This window comes from Belonocnema kinseyi, chromosome 7 (genome assembly GCF_010883055.1).
Source record: "Belonocnema kinseyi isolate 2016_QV_RU_SX_M_011 chromosome 7, B_treatae_v1, whole genome shotgun sequence".
Taxonomy (NCBI): domain Eukaryota; kingdom Metazoa; phylum Arthropoda; class Insecta; order Hymenoptera; family Cynipidae; genus Belonocnema; species Belonocnema kinseyi.
The window spans coordinates 60,183,755-60,204,445 of NC_046663.1; the positions used below are offsets into that span (position 1 = coordinate 60,183,755).

The 20,691-nt window shown below is 28.2% G+C and overlaps 1 protein-coding gene across 2 annotated transcripts in view; it reads left to right on the forward strand.

The window, feature by feature from the left end:
- Positions 1-2,727: 2,727 nt before the first annotated feature.
- Positions 2,728-20,691, forward strand: part of LOC117175869 (twinfilin) — a 32,699-nt gene continuing 14,735 nt past the window's right edge. Inside the window, exons 1-3 of one of the 2 annotated variants that reach the window (XM_033365671.1) lie at positions 2,728-2,893; positions 3,029-3,106; positions 16,757-17,413. In XM_033365671.1, coding sequence (XP_033221562.1) covers positions 2,869-2,893; positions 3,029-3,106; positions 16,757-17,413 — 760 coding nt within the window. In that variant the 5' untranslated portion in view covers positions 2,728-2,868. The remainder of the gene's footprint in view (positions 2,894-3,028; positions 3,107-16,756; positions 17,414-20,691) is intronic. The other variant, XM_033365670.1, reaches the window with a different exon arrangement.

A 20,691-nucleotide genomic window follows, 5' to 3' on the forward strand; every position in this document is an offset into this window, starting at 1 on the left:
GAAAATGAACAAATTATTCGAACCGTTTGAGCTAACGAAAAATATTTGTGGGTTGGCATCTGAGAAAAATTAAACAAAAACAAAAAAAAATTGAAATCGGTTAATATCTCCTGTTCCCTTTTGTTTATTTGGAAATTCCAAAAAATATCCCTATGATTTCGAAAATTACTAAAATTGTTTTGATATACAGTTTTTGCTAGTGAATAACAATAAAAAATTATAAGTAAAAGAAGATTTTTTGCTCAATTTAGAATTTTTCGAAAATGGCCAAAAAACATGGTTTTTTGGATTGACTCCTATGTACGCATTTTTTAAAAAGTTGAATATGTCGAACCTGAAATTTCTTCAGCTGCAATTAACGAAACATACTTTAATTTTGTTTTTTCGATAAAAGAATTTTTAGCAATGTTTCGAAAATGGTCTATTTTACATTTTTTAAAGCGATTTTGACAACTTGCTTAGACCAAGCTTTCAGTCGAAAAAAGGATCCTGCTATTATTTGAGAAAGATATTTTCGTAGGAATAAGCTGGTGGAATCATTTTACATACACCCCCTCCCCCTATGGGGGGTTATTAATCCATGGCGGGAAATTTGTCAATGGTATCTTGTTTTTTCAGCGAATAGCTAGTAAAGAGTTCAGGAGAGAATTTTTTAGATTTATTGGGGGGGGGGGGGGGGGTCAAGCAGATTTGTTATGTCCATATATGCAATACAAAATATGCCCGCCAATAAATCTAAAAAATTCTTTCCTGAACTCTTTACTAGCTATTCACTGAAAAACGGGATACCATTGGCCTAAGCAAGTTGTCAATTCGCTCAAAAAAACGTAAAACTGACCATTTTTTAACGCTGGAAACATCACTAAAAATTTTTGTTCGAAAATGCAAAAGTACATTATGTTTCTATCATTGAAGTTAAAGAAATTTCAGGTTCGAGATATTCAACTTTTTCAAAAAATTTTGCATAAGAGTCAATCAAAAAAATCATGTGTTTTTGCCTTTTTCGAAAAATTCTCAATTGAGCAAAATGTTTGTTTTCAATTTATAATGTTTTATTATTATTCTCTAGCAAAAACTGTACAACAAGCAAATGTCCCATCATTTTTCAAGCAGTAGGGAATTTTTTTTGCATTTTCAAAAATTTGAATTTCCAAATCAAAAAATGGAATAGAAGATATCAACCGATTTCAAAATTTATTTATTTTTTTTTTACTTTTTCGGATGCCACACACAAATATTTTTTTCTCAGCTCCAACGATTCAACTGATTTGATCATTTTCACTCCGCCCTACTGGGTACCCATATATACGGATTTATAAATAAAAGTCGGCTGTAACTTAGAATAATCCTGGATATTAGATGCATATTGATTTATTCATTGTTAACGAAAATCTTAAATTCCGAGAAAATCAGGTGCGTTGAAGGTAAGAGATTTTTTTATAGCAAACTAAATATTATCATTATTTATATTGGCCGTATTTAATAAATAAACAATTAAAAATCAATATCATTTTTTATAAATTATTTATTAATACTTATTTCCCTTTTGGATGTATGTGAGTACCCGCTTACCCCGGTTGAACTATTCATGTACTCTTTTGCAAATTCAAATTTGTCGAAATTTAAAAAAACAAAAATTTATCCATTTCTCTATGTAAAATCAGTCAAATCGTGAGGATCCGGGAGGATCAAAAAAAATTATTTAGAAAAGAAATTATTCGACAAAATATACGCCGATGCGTACCCGGGTACTCGGTTGGAGACACTTGGGTTGAAGAATCTTAAAATAAATATGAGCACTCACACTGGATTTTCTCAATGTGTTTTCTATAGACCAATTAATTTTTTTTCACAGAATTTCAAATTTCAACTAAGTTCTAATGATGAGACCAGACTGGTCTTGAAACGTAAGCATAAATTTTTTATTTTGAAATCAATTTAATAAAACTTTTCAATTTTCTGGAAGCCGTCGAAGTTTGGATTCTACTGAAAAACAATAAATATGTACTTTCGTATTTAAAAGTTCCCGCCAACTTTCCTAGCGTACTGCGCATGCCAGAGATAGCCAAGTTCTGACCGTACTTTAGTGACATCAGCTAGCAAGATGTCTGCAAGCCGAGGGTCAAACGATAATAATAAGTGTATTTGGATAATATGTCATATATTTTTAAAGCTATATATTCGATTAAATAATAAAATCGTGAAGAAAGATTAATTTTATCATTATTCTGACCATTACCACAAAATTGGGACGTAGTCAATGTCAATAAAATGTTTTACTGGAACATTGCAATTTTCATGAGTTTAAAGAAACATCCGACTGTTTCACAATATGTTAAATTTAATTCGAAAATTTAAAATTCCTAACATATTAGACAAAACTATTTCATTTTGTAACATCGTGAAATATCTTAATGAACCTTTTTTTGCATGGTAATAACGAAACTTTGTTATAATTTGAATATAATATTGTTAAAAAAAATTGTTAAAGTGATATTTAATGATAAACCTCATTTATTTTTAGCATTTTATGGTATCAAATGGAATTTTAATTACTTCGAATGAGATAGTACACAATATATACTACCATAAAATCATTTGAATAATTTGACAGCTGTGGATTCTTTTTCTTCTATTTACTTACCGAGTGGCACTTGAATATTCGAGTCGTAATTGGTCGTGAGGGTTTTGAATGGGATGTTTTCTGGGAAGAGATTGGCTGAATTATTCAGACAAGCTGTAGCTGCCTGAGAAGGAGGGCAGAGGAGGGATTCCAGTCGCGTACTTCATTTTGGTGATTTCGACAAAGTGTCTCAAAAAATAATTTCTTTGCAGTGTACGGTGGCTAAAAATTAAATATAAGGAACAATGTCACATCAGACGGGAATTAAAGGTAATTACGATAAATTATTGATCGTATCGAATGCTTTCGGAGTCCTGAGGAGTTCACCTTGAAAAGGGTGTGTGAGAATCCTAACCTCGAAATCTTTTAACCAGTTTTGAAAGGTTTTTATGTTTATTTTTCCAGCAAACGAAGCGCTGAAGAAGATTTTTGCCAAATGCAGAGATGGAAAGATCAGAGTCTTGAAAGTTTCGATAGAAAATGGTGAGTTTGTCTCAATTTTCATTTTGAATTGCATGATAAACTTTTACTTATCTTAGATTCCTAAATAATTTTGGTAAATTTTTCTCTAATCTGTTTGATTTAGGTGAGATAAAAGAAAAGGATGAACATAAATTTGTTTTTTACTTTGGTTATTAAATTTTATCCTTATGGAGTTCCATCTTCCTAAAGACTTATCTTTTTATTTGGAATAAATATATTACTGCGCACTCGGACAAAGAAATGTGTACAAGAATCACGACCATAAAATTGGAAGCAAGATAAAAATAAAAGAGGTGTCTTTTACAGGTTGTCCAGCGACATTGAGAACCTGGAATTCTCCTTGATTTTTTTTAAAGTTTGAAAACCGGGAAATCTTCCATTTTTCACGAGAATCTTGAATTTTTCTTTTTTTTTCTTTTGAAACAGTAATTTTATTGAAATTCGGAGAGTAATTTAAATCTTTTTGTCTATTATTAAGGAAGTATCTCGTTCAGAAAAAGCCTGGCTAATACTGAAAAGATTATTATTCATCAAGATAAAATATATCTTTTAATTATTACAGAATAAATAAAAAGATTTCAAGTCACTTTTTGTAGACTGTAAAAACTATTTTATAGATTAGAGATAATATTGTGAACAAATCTATAAATTATTGATTTCTTTTCCGCTAATATAGAAGTTTGAAGCATAAATTTTGTTGGCGTATTTGTAAAGATTTCGAAATATTTTAAATATGTTAAACATTCTACAAATATTTAAAGCGTGTCAACGATTTAAGAAAGGTGCACACGACACATTTCAAAGATTTCAATATTTTGCAACGATTTCAAAAGGTTTCAAAAAATTTCTAAAAATTAAATGATTTCAACTAATGCAAAAGATTTTACACAAATTTGAAAGATTGCTAGAATTTTAAAGATATAAAAAAAGCGAGTACACTCTTTGTTTAGAAGGTTTCACAAAAATTGCTCTAAGTTTTCGAACATTTCATAAAGATTTCAAAACTTTTCAAAGATCTTAAAGAATTTCAAATTTGTTTGTAAGTGATTAAAAGATTTCACAAAAGTTTTAAAAATTTCATACAAAATTCATCAAGATTTTAAAATAATACGAAAATTTCAAAGATTTCAATGAGGGTACAGTACACCAGATTTCAAACTTTTCAATGATTTTAAAAGATTTTAACCAAACGTACAAGATTTCAAATGACTTTAATATGATTATAAAAGAATAAAAAAGTTTTTACAACCTAAGAATACAGAAAGATTTTAAAACATTTGTAATATTTTAAACGATATCAAAATTGTATAGAAGATTTCAAAAGGTTTCAAATACTTACATAATTTTCGAAAATTTTTAGGATTTTACAAAAGCTTTAAAAAGTTCCAAAAGATTTTACGGAAATTTCAAGCTTTCATCAAGATTTCTAATACTTCAAAAAATCTAACGAATTCGCAAAGATTTCAATGATTTTAAAGATTTTTAAATATTTCTGAAGATTTCACAAAGACAACTTATGTTCGCAAAAAATTAATTAATTTATGATTCTGCTTTCTTTATAAATTGTTGGCTAGTAAAAAATTAAATAGCTAATTTCTTACATGTATTTTTCTAAATTTTCGCTTTTCTAAATTTTGATTTATTGTTTTTCAAGTAAAATTCAACTATTCCATTTTTTGTTTAAAATTGATCTTTTTTAGACTCAGAATTTAAATATTTAATTGGAAATTCGCCTTTTTTGGTAGAACAGGGTATCTAGTGAACTTGAAAACCTGGATCTCTCCTGGAATTTTTTTTAAACCTTGAAAACCTGAAAATCTACTTGATTTTTTCACGAAAACCTGGAATTTTAATTATTCTTTTTTTTCTTCTTGTGAAAAAGTAATTTGATCGAAATGCGAAGAGTAATTTAAATCTTTTAGCCTATTATGAAAGAAACATCTCGTTTAGAAAAAATCTTGCTTCTCAAAATTTTTTTATTCGTCAAGATATAATTTATATTTAGTTTATTACAGAATAAATAAATGTATTTCAATGCACTTTTTCTTTGAAGTGTTCAACTTAGAAATTATAAAAATTATAAGTTGAAAATTTCGATGTTAATTCAGTTTCAGAAATAGAATAAGCCATGACCATACAACGGATTTTTTGAGGGGTTGACTACTCTGATTTTGAGCGTACAAGATATTTATAAAGATTTCAAAATATTTTAAATTTCTTTGACATTTCATAAAGATTTCACGGATGTGAACGATTTAAAAAAGGCGCGCATTTCAAATTACAATAAAGATTTCACAGCAATTTCACAAACATTTTTAAACTTTAAAGATTTAAAGGATCTGAAAGATTTGAAAAAGGGTACAATACACCAGATTTCAAAGATTTCAAAAATTTGAAACGATTTCAAGGGATTTCAAAATATTTCAAATAATTCTATGACTTAAACGAATACAAAAGATTTTCCAAACAAAGATTCAAGAAAGCTTTTATAAACATTTCAAAATATTTCACAAAGGTTTCAAGGATTTCATATATTTAAAAAAGCGTGTACACTAGATTAAAAAGTTTTCACAAAAATTCCCCAAAGATTTCGAACATTTCACAAAGATTTTAAAAGTTACAAAAGAGTAAAGATTTTAAAAAGGGTATATTAAATCACATTTCTAAGATTTCAAAACATTTCAAAGGTTTTAAACAATTTCAAAATTTTTTAGGAGATATCAAAAGATTTAAGATTTGTAATAATTTAAATAATTCCAACGAATTGAAAAAGATTTCAAAATATTTTACAAAGATTTTGAACATTTCGCTAAGATTTCGAACATTGCACAAAGATTTTTAAACTTTCAAAAGAGTTTAAAGATTTCAAAACATTTCAAAGATTTTAAATAACTTCAAAAATTTTTAGGTGTGAAAAGATTTCACAAAAGTTTCAAAAATTTCATAAAATATTCATAAAGTTTTGAACGTTTAAAAAAATTTCATAAAGATTTCACAAATATTTTAAATATTCCAGTAATTTCGAACGAATACAAAAGACTTAGAGAAGATTTCACAATTCCTTTAAAGAATTCATAAGGGTTTCAAGAAAAGTTCAAGAGTTTCGAAGATTTTGAGCAATTTCAAAAGGTTTCAACACATTTGATAAGGTTTCAAAAGACTTCAATGATTTTACACAAACACAAAAGATTTCGCAAACAAAGATTAAAGAAACAGTACACCAAGATTTCAAGAATAGTAAAGATTTTACAAAAGTTTTGAAAAATGCCAAAAGATTTCTCACTGATTTCACCGAAATTTCAAGCTTTCACTAAGGTTTGTAATACTTCACAAAGATTTCGACGATTTCAAAGGCATCACAAAGATTTAAAAATATTCCTAAAGATTTCAGAAGAACGACTCATGTTCGAAAAAAATTAAGAATTTGTTTATTTACGATTCGGCCACCGAATCGTAAAGGACACCTGAAAAAATGTGTATTTCTTGACTTAGAAAACCTGAAAAAACCTTGAATTTTGTTCCTAAGAATCGCTAGCTAAGAATTAACTTCTTTATTGAAAACTCATATTTTTAAGCAGAAAATTCAGTTGTTTTGTAGAAAATTCACCTCCTTGCTTTGAAAATTCAAAAATTTGTATAACTCTCCACTGTGGTTAAAAGTTCATATTTTATTGCTGAAAATTCGATTTTTTTCGTAAAAATTCGATTTTCTAAATTAACAATCATTGTTCTTCGATGAAAATTTAACTAACACATTTTTGTTTAAAAAATTGCGCTTTTTAGACTAAAAATTCAATTACTTAGTTGAAAATTGAATATTATTGCATCTCAATAAAAATTTTACTATTCCAATTTTAGTTGAAATTTCATCTTTTTAGTAGAAAAGTAATCTTGGTTGAAAATTCAACTATTTATTTGGTTAAAAATGTATGCATTTCATTGAAAATTCATCTTTTTTTTTAGTAGAAAATCAATTTTTGGTTTAAAAATGCATCTGTTTCGTATTGAATTAATCTATTTGGGTAGAAAATTCGTCTTTTTGGTTAAAATATAAATTGACCAATTATCAATTTTCATTTTGAATTCCAATAATAAACTTAAACTAATCTTAGATTCCTAAATAATCTTGGTAAATTGTCTTTAAATCTGTTTGAATTGGGCGAGATAAAGAAAAAAGTGAACGTCATTTTTATTTTTTTTATTTTAGTTATTGAATTTCGTCCTCATGAAGTTCCTATTTCCTAAATGGTTATCTTTTTATTTTGAACAAATTTATTTCTGCGCACTAGGACAAAGAAATTTGTAAAACACTTACGACCATAATGTTTTAAGCCTTTGGATACGGAAAAACAATTGTTTCGTGTATGTTGTTTTTTATGTAATAAATTTAATTAATTTATCATTTTTATAGTGTTAAAATTTTTTAAATAATCAGCTTTTAATATTTAATTAACTTGTCCAACAGGGAAGAGTCTTAAAATCCTGGAAATTATAGAAGAATTTCATTCTCAGATTTGAGTAGCCATTTTGATTTCAATTTGGTTTCAAAGTAAATTATTTGCCAATTGCATATGTGAAATTATTTCTTGAATAATCTATTTCAGTTCTTAAATGAAAAATGTCTATCCTAATAAGAACCATAAGGTAGGTGTTCTCCCATTTTTAAATATTTTAAGTTGTTTTTTTTACAAATTTTATAGAATTCCAAACGATTTTAAAGGGTTGAAATATTTTTATTAGAATTTGTTAGTAAACCCTTTTTTTGTCTTTAAAGTTTTTTTTTACATTACCTTCGAATTTTCAAAAGCTTTACAAATTTTATAGAATTTCAGACGATTTTAAAGGGTTCGAAATATTTTAGGTTATTTTAACAGATTACCAGGCATTTCCAAGGGATGAAAAGAAATTTGCATGCGATTTTAAAGAATTTCCGAAAATCTGCAAGGGTTTTACGGGATCTATAAGGTTTTAATACATTTTAAAGAATCAAATTCCACAGAACTTAGAAGGATATTATAATATTTTAATGGATTTCTAAGGATTTCACGAGATTCTCAATTTTTTCAAATTATTTAGAATTCGCCCTGCATGCTTATTAATTTATCCTAAATTCTTTTAAATCCTTTTGAATTTTAAATTCACTAAATTTTACTCAATTCATTGCATTTTTAAAAAGTTTTTGTTTAATTCATCATGAAGTATTTTAACCTAATCTTAAATTCGTAGGCATCTCATCAAATTCGTTTGAATGCCATTTTAATTTTTCGAAACTCATTTCAAACTTCCTCATTTTGATCCTTTTTTCATGTTTTTGAATTGTTTTTAATTCACTTCAGCTTGATTTTTTGGTTAATTTCATTCAATTATTCTAAATTCACTACAATTGTATTGTGATCGATTGAGTTTATTAGATTTTTAAAATTTTGTCCAATTTTTTTTTTTAATGTAACTTAAATTATTTTGTAGTCAGTAGTCACTTATGTGGTTAGAAGTTAGTAGGCTTTCGAAGATTTGAAGTGATTTGATTTTTTTAATACAGCCTAAATTCTTTGTAATTCTCTTGAATTTTTTAATTTACTTGAATTCTTCTATTGAATCAATTCTATTTAATTCAATGATTTTTTCTAGAATTAAGAAAAAATGTATTTAATTGATTCTGAAGTCTTTTAGCCGCACCTTGAATTCTTTGGCATCTTATCCAATTCTGTTAAACTCCCTTGAATTTTTCTAAGCTCATTTTAAATCTTCTGAACTCAATAAAGTTTTTATATATTCTTAACAGAGAGAAATAAGTTCACAATGCATTAGAAATATCAGTTGATAGAAACATGGCGCCCCCTACTCGCCCGTATACCCATGATGGCCATTTGATGTGTGTGTGTGTGTGTGTGTGTGTGTGCGTGTGTGTGTGTGTGTGTGTCGGTTTAAATCCAAGGGTGATTCCAGGACTCGGTCGGTGTACAAATATCTGCACCACCGACATGAGGTAAATGAAAGTGGCCGTCAACTCTTAACATGTGTACGTCGCATGGCCATCGTAGGTATATCGCACGCACACAACCTGATATCGGTTTTGACAAAGGCAGATTTAGAGTTGAGATTGTTGGAATTTTACGCCCAGTTAAACTGTTCGATCGCGAAGCAAGCAATTTTTGACAGATACAATCTGACAGATAAATGAGTCAATTTTGTGTGTTTTTAACTGTCCAGTGTTTCACCTTAAAATCCTTTTGTAGATTTTGTATATTTGTGCTATAATTATTATCCATAGCTGGTTCAATTTAATGCCAGATTAAGCAAATTTTCACTGGACAGTTAAAAACACACAAAATTGACTCATTTATCTGTCAGATTGTATCTGTCAAAAATTGCTTGCTTCGCGATCGAACAGTTTAATTGGGCGTAAAATACCAACAATCTCAATTCTAAATCTGCCTTTGTCAAAACCGATATCAGGTTGTGTGCGTGCGATATACCTACGATGGCCACGCGACGCACACATGTTAAGAGTTGAAGGCCACTTTCATTTACCTCATGTCGGTGGTGCAGATCTTTGCATACCGACCGAGTCTTGTAATCACTCGTGGGCATGGACATAGGAAACAAAGGACTAGGCATGCCATTTCGGGGGTGATGCAATGAGGGGGGGGTCCGCCACCTTTTGATGTCCCGCGACAAACATGGCAGCGCCCACATGTTTATATTTTCATGCACAGTTTTTCGGCAAAAATGCTCGTGCGCATAATCAAATGGCACATCGTAAGATGACGGCTCTCCCCACTCATGGAATTCTCCCCCCTCCTGTGGATTCAACCCCGCTCGCCCAAGTTAGGATGGCATGCCTAGTCCCGTGTTTCCTATGTCCATGTCTCGCTACCGTATAGTACAGTCGGTACAAATATAGAATTATGTATTGCCATTTTAGCTTTATTTGATATATTTTTACTTCTGATAAGGGGACCTGCTCTACCAATAACCTTCTTACCTTCATTTATTCGTCTATCTAATTCCTCATCTATCTTCCCGTCCCTAGTAAATAAGCTACCATGGTATACGAACTTATCAACTTGTTCAATTCTCTCATCATTTAATAAAATATTGCAGAGTGTTTTCTCACTCTTTCCTTCGAACACCATAGTTTTTGTTTTATTTGCGTTAATTTTGAGGCCCATGCTCTTCATGCTTGCATCTAGTTTATTCAGCAGTCTTTGTTGGTCTTCGATAGACTCTGCCATAACAACCTTATCATCTGCGAACAATAACCCACGTACCCTTACTGTTTCGAGATCCACACCCTCTTCGTCGAAGAGAGCCATTCTTAACCACTTTTACATAAATAATATAAATAACCATGAAGACATAACTCATCCTTTTCTAACTCCTTGAATAATATCGAAACAGTCACTCAGTTTCCCATTCACTCTTACACTCGCTTTGCTACCTGTATATATTGTTTTCATAGCTTGTAGGATCCATCCATTGACTCCATACTCTTTTAGGACTTCCCAAAGTTTACTTCTATCTACCTTGTCAAAAGCTTTTTCTAGGTCAACAAATGCACAGAAAACTTTTTTTCCTACTCTCAAACTTTTTTCTGTTATTTGCCGTAAGCTAAATATTTGATCCGTACATGACCTTCCTGGCTTAAACCCACTTTGGACTTCCCAAATCTTTGCTTCTGTTATTTTCATAATTGATTAAATTACTATATCTAACAGATATACAAAAAAAATTACAATTTTTACAATCTGTTAATACCAATGTAAAGAATTTTTCCCTTCAGTTACGATAGCATTTTCAAAACTTTCCTATTAAAATTAAAAATTACTTTTTATTTTCAAAGTTGTTTTTTCGAATAATTCAATTTTAAGGGTTTACATTTTGAACGGTAAAATTACGACAAATTAATTTTTTTATTTTTAGACAAATTTGTGGAATCAATTTTAATTTTTTTAAATATGATAAAAGTTTATAATTCTACAATTTAAGCAGCTTTGACTTTGAAACATTCAATATACTTTAAAGTAGTATCAATTTGAAAAGTATTTTTATTTAAAGGCGCTAATTCAATTTCAATTCCTTTGCGTTGTAAGTAATCAATTTTTGAAGTTTTTAATTTTTTCTATTTTCGAACCCTTATTCTGAAATAATTTTATTTACAGATTCTCGATTTGAAAAAAAACTCTTAAATTTTGAACGTCTTGAATTTATTTTTGACCAATTATCTTTATTATTAGTATTATTTTTATTACTTAGTATCACTAATGTCGAAAACATGGATTTGTGAACAATTATCGGCAATTGTTTAGTTCAAATACTTTAAATAAAATACTTTGTATTTCAAGGTAGATCTTGAAAAAGGCCGAGCGATCCTGGGTCACGCTGCACCTGTGAATTGTGGAGACTCCTAATCTAACAGATACAAAAAATAAAGAAATCACCATTTTTACGATCTTTTAATACTAATGCAAAGAATTTTTCCCCTTCAGTTGTGATAGCGTTTTTCGAAAATATTCTATTAAAAATTACTTTTTTTAAAGTTTTTTGGAATTATTTAATTTTAAAGCTTTGTCATTTTAAAAAAATTACATTTTGAGGTAAAAATGAAGAAAAATTAATTTTTTATCCTAGAAGAAGGATGTGTGGCTTCAATTAAAAATTTCTTTTAATGTAATAAAAATTTTTAATTCTACAATTTAAGCATCTTTGACTTTGAAACATTCAATATACTTTAAAGTAGTATCAATTTGAAAATTATTTTTATTTAAAAGCGCTAATTCAATTTCAATTCCTTTGCGTTGTAAGTAATCAATTTTTGAAGTTTTTAATTTTTTCTATTTTCGAACCCTTATTCTGAAATAATTTTATTTACAGATTCTCGATTTGAAAAAAAATTCTTAAATTTTGAACGCCTTCAATTTACTTTTGACCACTTATTTTTATTATTAGTAGTATTTTTTTAAATTATTTAGTATTATTAATGTCAAAAACATTTATTTGTGCACAATAATCGGCAATTGCTTACTTCAAACACTTTAAATAAAATACTTTTTATTTCAAGCTCTGTCAAGTTATACCAGAAAAGGGCTTCTCCAAGCCCTTCCAACTGTGATTTTTTTCAAAGGGGTCATCAATTTCCTCTCAGTTTCCCGTCGGAAAAAAATTGGTAGATCTTGAAAAAGACCGAGCGATCCTGGGTACGTAGCACCTGCGGATTGTGGAGACCCCTGGTCTACCTGTTCCGACAAAATCCAGATATTCGTACCAAAATTTCGGTGTAAATAGCCCAAGGCCTAATTTAAAACAAAATAAAGATTTTGGAAGAATTCGAGCAAAAAATTTAAAAAAATTTTAAGAATTTTGAAAGGCTTCGGAAGAATAAAAAACATTTTCTTTGAAAGTTGACAATTATTTTTTTTATTTTGAAAAGTTAATTTTAAGTGTATATTCAAAGAGATTTAGAAACATTTACCAAATTATCAAAAATGAATGTGGAAGATTTGAAGGACATTTTTTTAATTTGGGAGAATTAAAAAAAATAGGAAAAATTGGAATATTTTTCAAGGATGTTTAGAAGTTCTGAAAAGTTTTCAAAAATAATTTAAAATTTTTAAAAAATGTAAAACAACATGTAGATGTTTCAAGATTTTGAAATAAAATTTCAAAGCATTTCAAGAATTTTAAAATTGTAAAAGAAAAATAATTTAACTTAATTCAAGAAGTGTTCAGTTTATAAAAAAAATGTAATGGTTCAATTTTTTATCTTTCTAGCCTAAAATTGTTTTAAATTATATAATTTTGTATTTTTTTTTAATTCATTGATTGATCCTACAATTTAGAACATTGAAAATGATAGCATGGATTTATATTTTTGGATATAAATCTGAATCTTTAAATTCTACAATTTATAAAAGATCAAATTTTCCAATTTGGCAGTTCAGCTAAATTTAATTCTTAAAAATTCAATTGAAAAGTATTAGTAGCTTCCATTTCATATATGTGAATTATTAAGCATTTAAATACAAAATTATTAATTTAAAAAAATTTTTTAACTTAAATTTTAAAAGTATAAAATTCAAGAGTTCCACTTTGAGTGCTTTCATTTGCAGCTCAGTTTTAATGACTTTAAATGGAAAAATCTTTTGCTTTATGTGGTAAATTTCGTTGATCTTGAAAAATGTTTTTGCGAACCGGGAAATGACCGGGAAGTTTTTTCTTTAATTAAAAGAGCCACCTGGTCTCAGTACCGATTCTAAACAAATGATGTCTTCCGTGTAACGCGTTACTGTCAAACACTGATACTACCTCACACTGAAAAAAATTTGCATGAAATTAAGTAGGCGAATTTACTTGGCTGATTTTAATGAAAGAAGCAATTATTTTCTTTTTACAAGGGACCGATTTTCTTGAATCAAGAAAATAATAGAATCGGGACAACTATTTTAATCAAGAATATATTTTCTTCAAGCAAAAAATTATTGAATTAATTTGTTCTATTATACTTATTTGCGTGAAGCTTAATAAAATATTGAAATAAGAATATTATATTCTCATGATAAGTACAGTAGACTCTACGACACTTCTCGTTTTCGGGGCTGTAGGGGAAGCGAACACGAATTGTCAGAATACCCTCTCTCCTGCGATACGCGAGAGCCACGTGACGCGCGCGCGAATTCAAACGCTCTCAAGCGCCGTACAGCTTTGTCAAGATGTTCGGTGAAAGGAAACCTTCCCTTCAATGGCGCCGAAACGAAAAAATTTTTGGGGCGTTATTCATTTAATTATGAGTTTTGCGAAATTCATCATTAAAATTTTGAAATTACAATCTAATTGGATCTTCAAGAAGATAATTGTTAATATCAGGACGCAAATTTCTGAAATTTTAAGGTATCCAAATGAGTAATTTTAGGAAGTTAAGCTCCCGAAAATTTCGTTTTCAAATGTTCCAGCAGTGAGCCATTCACTTTTTTTATGTATTTTTGTTAGCGGCTCCATTGAATTTCTATTTTTTAAAATGTCACACTATAGGTTAAGGTATTTGGTAAACAGTTTGACAGTGCAAAAGGTATGCTGCCTTGTTCGGAGTGCATGTTCGTGGGTGAAGTGAGGCATGGAGTGGGGGTGAGCGAACGAAGGGGAATTCGGAAAACGAGAAGTGTCGTAGAGTCTACTGTAACAAAAACTCTAACAAAATTTTTTTTGAGACAAGTAAATTCATATACTTATTTTGACTACTATTTTAATTCAAACAATGTTCATGTTCTTGAGAAGAGAAAATGAATGTATGCAGCGAAGAAATAATTTCTCTTCGAATAATTCTTGAATTTTTTCAACATAAGAACTGTAGACTTGATACAATATATATCGCACACAAACTATGAAAAAGAATATATTGGTCTAAATTAATTTACTTCTTACTGCATAAGTATCTTATTAAATATAATAATCGAAAAGTTTACACGGTATGAAATTGGTTCGTAGTGAAAACTCTTTTTCATTATTTCATTTTGAGATACAATTATTTTGAAATTCAATAATATTGATAAAATTCAAAATATTGGTGTACATAATCAATTTTAATTATGCAAATGTAGATAGGAATTTGCAACTTTGATTAACTACTAACTTTAGGCTTACACACAAATCAAATCACTCATAAAACTATTTTAAAAAAGTATAAGTTTATTGCGTCGGTAAGTTTTTGGTGGTGAGTATTAAAAAAATGTTAATAGATTTGACAATTTTTTTTTAAATTGGAAATATTATGTAACACTCAAAAGTCTCTTCATTCCTAAAATTATTAAAAGGTTATAAATCTAATGCGACTATAATTTTTTTCGCTGTTTATTTGAATTTATTAATCTACTTAAAATAAAAGCATTTCGAATTCTTTCAACCGTGAAACATTTGAGTGAATCGGAAAATAACTGGGAATCTTTTTCCTCGATTAAAACGGCAACCCTGAAATTATTTTTCTGTAGTGTTTAAGATAACCAAAAATCATCCGAATTTAAAAATAATGATAAATATTCCTGTTAAATACAGGAATTCTTTTTTCAGTAAAGAAATATTACTTTTTTGGATTCGACTAGATTAAAATTGATTTTTAAAAAGTTAAATATTCTGTTATGTGAACCTTATTTAATTTAAATTATAGTTGCAAGACACAATTGTTTTTTGTTTATGGACAATTTTCGTGTTTGTTAATAGCAGTTAGAAAATCACAAAAATGGAAACATTCATGAAAGTTATAATAAAAAAAATTAGTTTTGAAAATATTAAATAATCATGTGTTATTCTAATTTAAACTAAATAAGTTTTAGGCAACAGATTTTTTAACTTTAAAAAAAATGTTAATCTAGCCGAATCCAAAAGATTAATTTTTCGTTAATGAAAAACTAATTCCTTTATTAGGCAGGAATTCTTTCCGTAATTTTCAATTTTATGTTCTTACTTGCTATCTGAAATAGTTAATATCGTGGTTTATATTTTTATGTTATTAATTGGCAATACAATATTTTCCATGTACTGCACCGCGCATATAATGCTGCTATTACAGATAATTAAATGTAGATTTAGGTTTTTTAAAATAAAATTAACAAAATTAAGTTTTCAGTCAATTAATTCTATGATCATAGAAAATTTAATTTCAACATGTCATTAATTATAGAAAATTTAATACGGATATTATTAGTATGTATATTTATAAAAATTTAATAAAATTAGGTTTTTCAGTCAAAGAATTAATTAATCATAGAAACTTGCAACTTTTGTGTATTATTTATTACCTCTGGATTGTTTTTAAGCGTTTTAAATATTTAAAAATAAATATTGAGTCCCTTATTAAATAAGTGAAATTTATTTCGCTTTTTCACATATTTTAAATTATTGTTCAAGAAATCTTATTTTGCATTAAAAGTTGAGTAAGAGAGTATTATATAAAAGAGTTAGATAAATTGAAAACTGCGCATTTTATGGAGATGTTTGTACTGTAGAAAATCGTTTTAGTTCATGAAGGTGATTAAAGCATTTTTGCACTTGAATTTTTTCTATTGTTTATTACTTTCAGATACTTTCAGTAATTCTTGGCCAAGATTTTGTCATCGAAATCGTTAGAGCGCGCGGTTTGGTCATACTAGTTTAGATAGTTTAGACTCTAGGTAGGGTTCGAATCCTCGCCGAGTGCGATTTCTCAAAGCGTTTAGGCGTTTGATTATATGTGTAAGTAACAGTGTGCGCGAATTACATATTTTAATAATTTAAAAAATGAAAATTATATAACAATAATTTCGGAAACAATTTTTTTTTTTTTCGTTGAGAAATAGTGTCAAGTTGAGGCACTACTAGTGATGATTTCTTTAGAGTAAACTATATTCTGCATTTGCATACACCTCTATATAAAGTAACACAATAAAGTTTGAGAATAATAAAATGCGATATTCTACCGAATAATGCATTTTTTCAGATTAAGAAAATGTACGCTTGTTCCAAGCATACGATAGCAAGTATTTATTTATTTATTTGGAACACACTCATATTCTATCGTCCCCATTCGTACCTACGATTGACTTAATCATCTAAAATTTACTTGATTCCAGAACCATTTTTTTTCAGTGCATATTTATAGTCTTCAAAATTTTTGATTTGCAGAGGAACTATCTCCATCAACATCAGCGAAACCCGTAGGAAAATGGCGAGATGACTACGACAAAATGATCAAGCCATTGATCGAGGAAAATCAGCCTGCATATATTCTCTATCGTCTCGATACTAAATCCGATTCCGCGTATGATTGGCTCTTCATTTCCTGGTCACCGGACACTGCACCAATTAGGCAAAAGATGCTTTACGCTTCCACGAAAGCAACGCTCAAACAGGAATTCGGCTCAGCCTCCATAAAGGATGAATTGCACGGCACGGTTCCTGAAGACATAAGTTTAGAAGGTTATCACAAGCACAAAAGAAACGACGCTGCCCCGGCACCATTAACTAGCGCCGAGGAGGAATTAGCCGAACTGAAAAAAACGACTGTACATACGGATTATAGCGTGGAAACGCGACATCAAACTTTGAGCGGGGTGGCCTTCCCTGTCACCGAAGAAGCTGAACAAGCGATCACGGATTTAGGAAAAGGATTGTACGAATATGTTCAACTGAAAATTGACATAGAGGAGGAGAAAATTCATTTAGTTATGGCAGGAGAAGTTTCGCTGGATAAATTGCCGACTAAAGTCCCTTCTGATTCTGCGAGATATCATCTTTACAATTTCAAGCATACGCACGAGGGAGACTATATGGAATGCATAGGTAATTTTCTTGTTAAAAAGTACAATATTTACAGCCTGTACTGAAAATTTCAACAAATTTATAGAAAGATCAATGTTTCCAAGAATCAGTCATTTCGGAGAAAAAAAATAGCAAACATTAGGGAATTTCTGTAAGAAGTAACTGTAAAAAATAATCAGGGCTGATGCACGGACTCTCTTAGTCACTTTTTTCTCAAATTATTTTTCAGTCACTTTTTTGTCAACATAATATTTCGATTTTTGTTATAGATTTTAATCATTTGAAGGGATTTTTTTAAAAGGTTTGAGGCTATTTTTAAAACTTTAAGCCGTTTTCAAGAGCTTTTCATTTAAACTATTTTTAAATTATTATTCATTAATTTCATCAATTTGAAGGGATTTCCCGGAATTTGATTGATTTAAATGAATTTTAAAGCTCTCAATATATATTAATAAGTTTTTTCAAGATTTCAGGAAATACTTTCATAAAGTTTCACGGAATTTCATAATATTTTAGCGGATTTCAAAGGAATTGAAATATTTTAGGGATTTCAAAGAGTTTGAAATATTTTAGGGTGAATAATTTCCTAGAATTTCAGAAAATATGGAACAATTTTACAGGATCTATGAGGTTTTATGATATCTTTAAAAAATTTACAGGATTTTATCAGATTTCTGGAGATTTCAATGATTTTAAGAGACTTTAAAGCTGTCAATGTTGTTTAATAAATTTTCCAAGATTTCGAGAAATATGATCATAGAATTTCACGGAATTTGAAATATTTTAGGAAATCTTGAAAAATTCCAAGGAATTTTTACTTAATTTCTATGATTTCAAGGAATTTTTATTTATATTAAGGTAAGTTTTTATTTAAATGTCTTAGGATATTTTAAAAGACTTCACAACATTTTATAAGGTTTCCAAGGATTTCAATGATTACGGGATTTTTTTAAGTTCTTAAGGTCTTTTAATAAATTGTCTAAGATCTTGAAGAATTTATTCAAGAGAAGTGAGGTATTTCGTAGGGTTTCAAAGATTTAAGATTGCTTTTTTTTAACTAACCCTGAATTTTTTAATTCTTTCCAATTTTTTTAATTCACTTGAATTCTTCTAAATTTACTCAATTCTATTTAATTCACTGCATTTAAACAATTTTTAAAATTCTTATTTAATACATCCCGAGGATCAATTGATAAAATAATCAAAGGGTTTGAAATATTTTCTCAAATTCGTCGGAATTTTCAAAAGCTTTATAAAATTGCAAGGGATTTAAAAGATTTTAAGGCATTTGAAATATTTTGGGTTATTTCAAAATATTTTTAAGAATTTTTTTTATTCCAGTAATTTAATCGCAGTTGAAAGGGTTTGACATATTTTAGGGTCTTTAAAAAGATTCCAAGGCATTTTAAAGAGAATTAAATCATTTCCACGGTTTTATGGAATTTGGGAAAAGATTTTACAGGACCTGTAAGGTTATAGGATATTTAAAAATATCCCAAGGGATTTTATAAGATTTCTGAACATTTTATTGATTTTATGGAGTTTTAAGAGCTCTCATGGTATTTAAGTAAAGATTCCAGGATTTCTGGTAAATATCAAATTTCAAAGAATTTCACCGGATTTTATGATATTTTAATGGATTTCAAAGAACTTTTTTTTAATACACATTAAGTGAGAAATTCCGTAGAGTTTCAAAGATTTCAATAGATTTTCAAATATTTTTTGCAATTCATTTTGATTTCGACCTGAATTCTTATTCATTTATATTGCGTTTTTAAAATCCTTTTTAATTTTTCTAAATTCACTCAATTTTACTCAATTCATTGGCTTTTTCAAAAAATTTTGTTTAATATATCTCGAAGTTTTTAAAACTCACGTTAAATTCTAAGGTATTTCATCAAATTCTTTGAAATTGTCTTTAGTTTTTCTAAACGCATCTCAAACTTACTCACTTTAATGCATTTTTTCACATTTTCACTTTAAGGAAATGGATTTTTTCGATTGAAAATTTCTTTCAAATTATTTGTAACTATTTTGTAGATATGACTCACTTTTCTGTTAGAAATTAGAAGGATTTCGAAGATTTGACATTATGTTTTGGAATTTATCCTAAATTCTTATTAATTTACCATGACTTCTTTTAAATTATTTGGATTTTTCTTGAATTTTTTTAATCCACTTGAATTCTTCTAAACTTACTCAATTCTATTTAATGCAATGGATTTTTTAAACATTTTTTAAAGTTCTTATTTAATCAATCTCAAGCATCAATTGATAAAGTGATCAAAGGATTTGAAATATTTTAAGATATTGTTTCAAATTCCTTGGCATTTTGGAAAGCTTTCAAAAATTGCAAGCGATTTCAAAACATTTTAAGAAATAAAGAAATTTGTAATTGATTTCAGTAATATAATGGGATTTTAAAGGATTTGACATATTTAAGGGTATTTAAAAAGATTCCAAGGCATTTTTAAGAAAAGTAAACAATTTTAAGAGATTTCCAAAGATTTTAATAATTTTAAGGGATTTAAAAAAATTTTCAAGCGATTTTAAGAGCTCTCAAGGTATGTTAAGAAATTTTCCAGGATTTCTGATCAGGTTTCATGTAATTTCACGGGATTTTGTAATATTTGAATGGATTAAAAAAATTTTAAGAGATTATCAAATATCTTCTGAATTCTTCTGATATCACTCAATTCATTGGATTTTTTCAAAAGTTTTTGTTTAATTAAAACTTACTTCAGATTCTTATGCATTTAATTAATTCTTGTAAATTCTTTTTAATTTTTCTAAGCTCATCTCAATGAATTTGTTTATATTTTTAGATTGTTTTGAATTCAATTGATTGTTTTTTAAATTCAGTTAGATTTTTTATTATTTTCCTCGAATTCTTCTTGTTTTCCCTAAATTCCTCTAAATTCACTCAAATTGTACTGAAATAAATAGATTTTTTTATTTTAAAAAATGTATCCAATTCATTTGAATTGTTTTGTAGACATGAATCACTTTTTTGATTAGAAATTAGTAAGCTTTCAAAGATTTAAAGACATTTGAAATTTTTTTTTGGAATGCACCCTGAATCTTATTAAATTCTTTGAAATTCTCTTAAATTTTCTTAATTCACTTGAATTCTACCTAATTCTTTGGATTTTTTTTAATTCAAAAAGTTTTTTTTTAATTGATCCTAAAGTCTTTTAACCTCACCTCGAATTCTCATGCATTTCATCAAATTCTTTGAATTCCCTTGAGTTTTTTTCAGATCATTTCATATTTTCTGAATTTAATTAATTTTTTATATT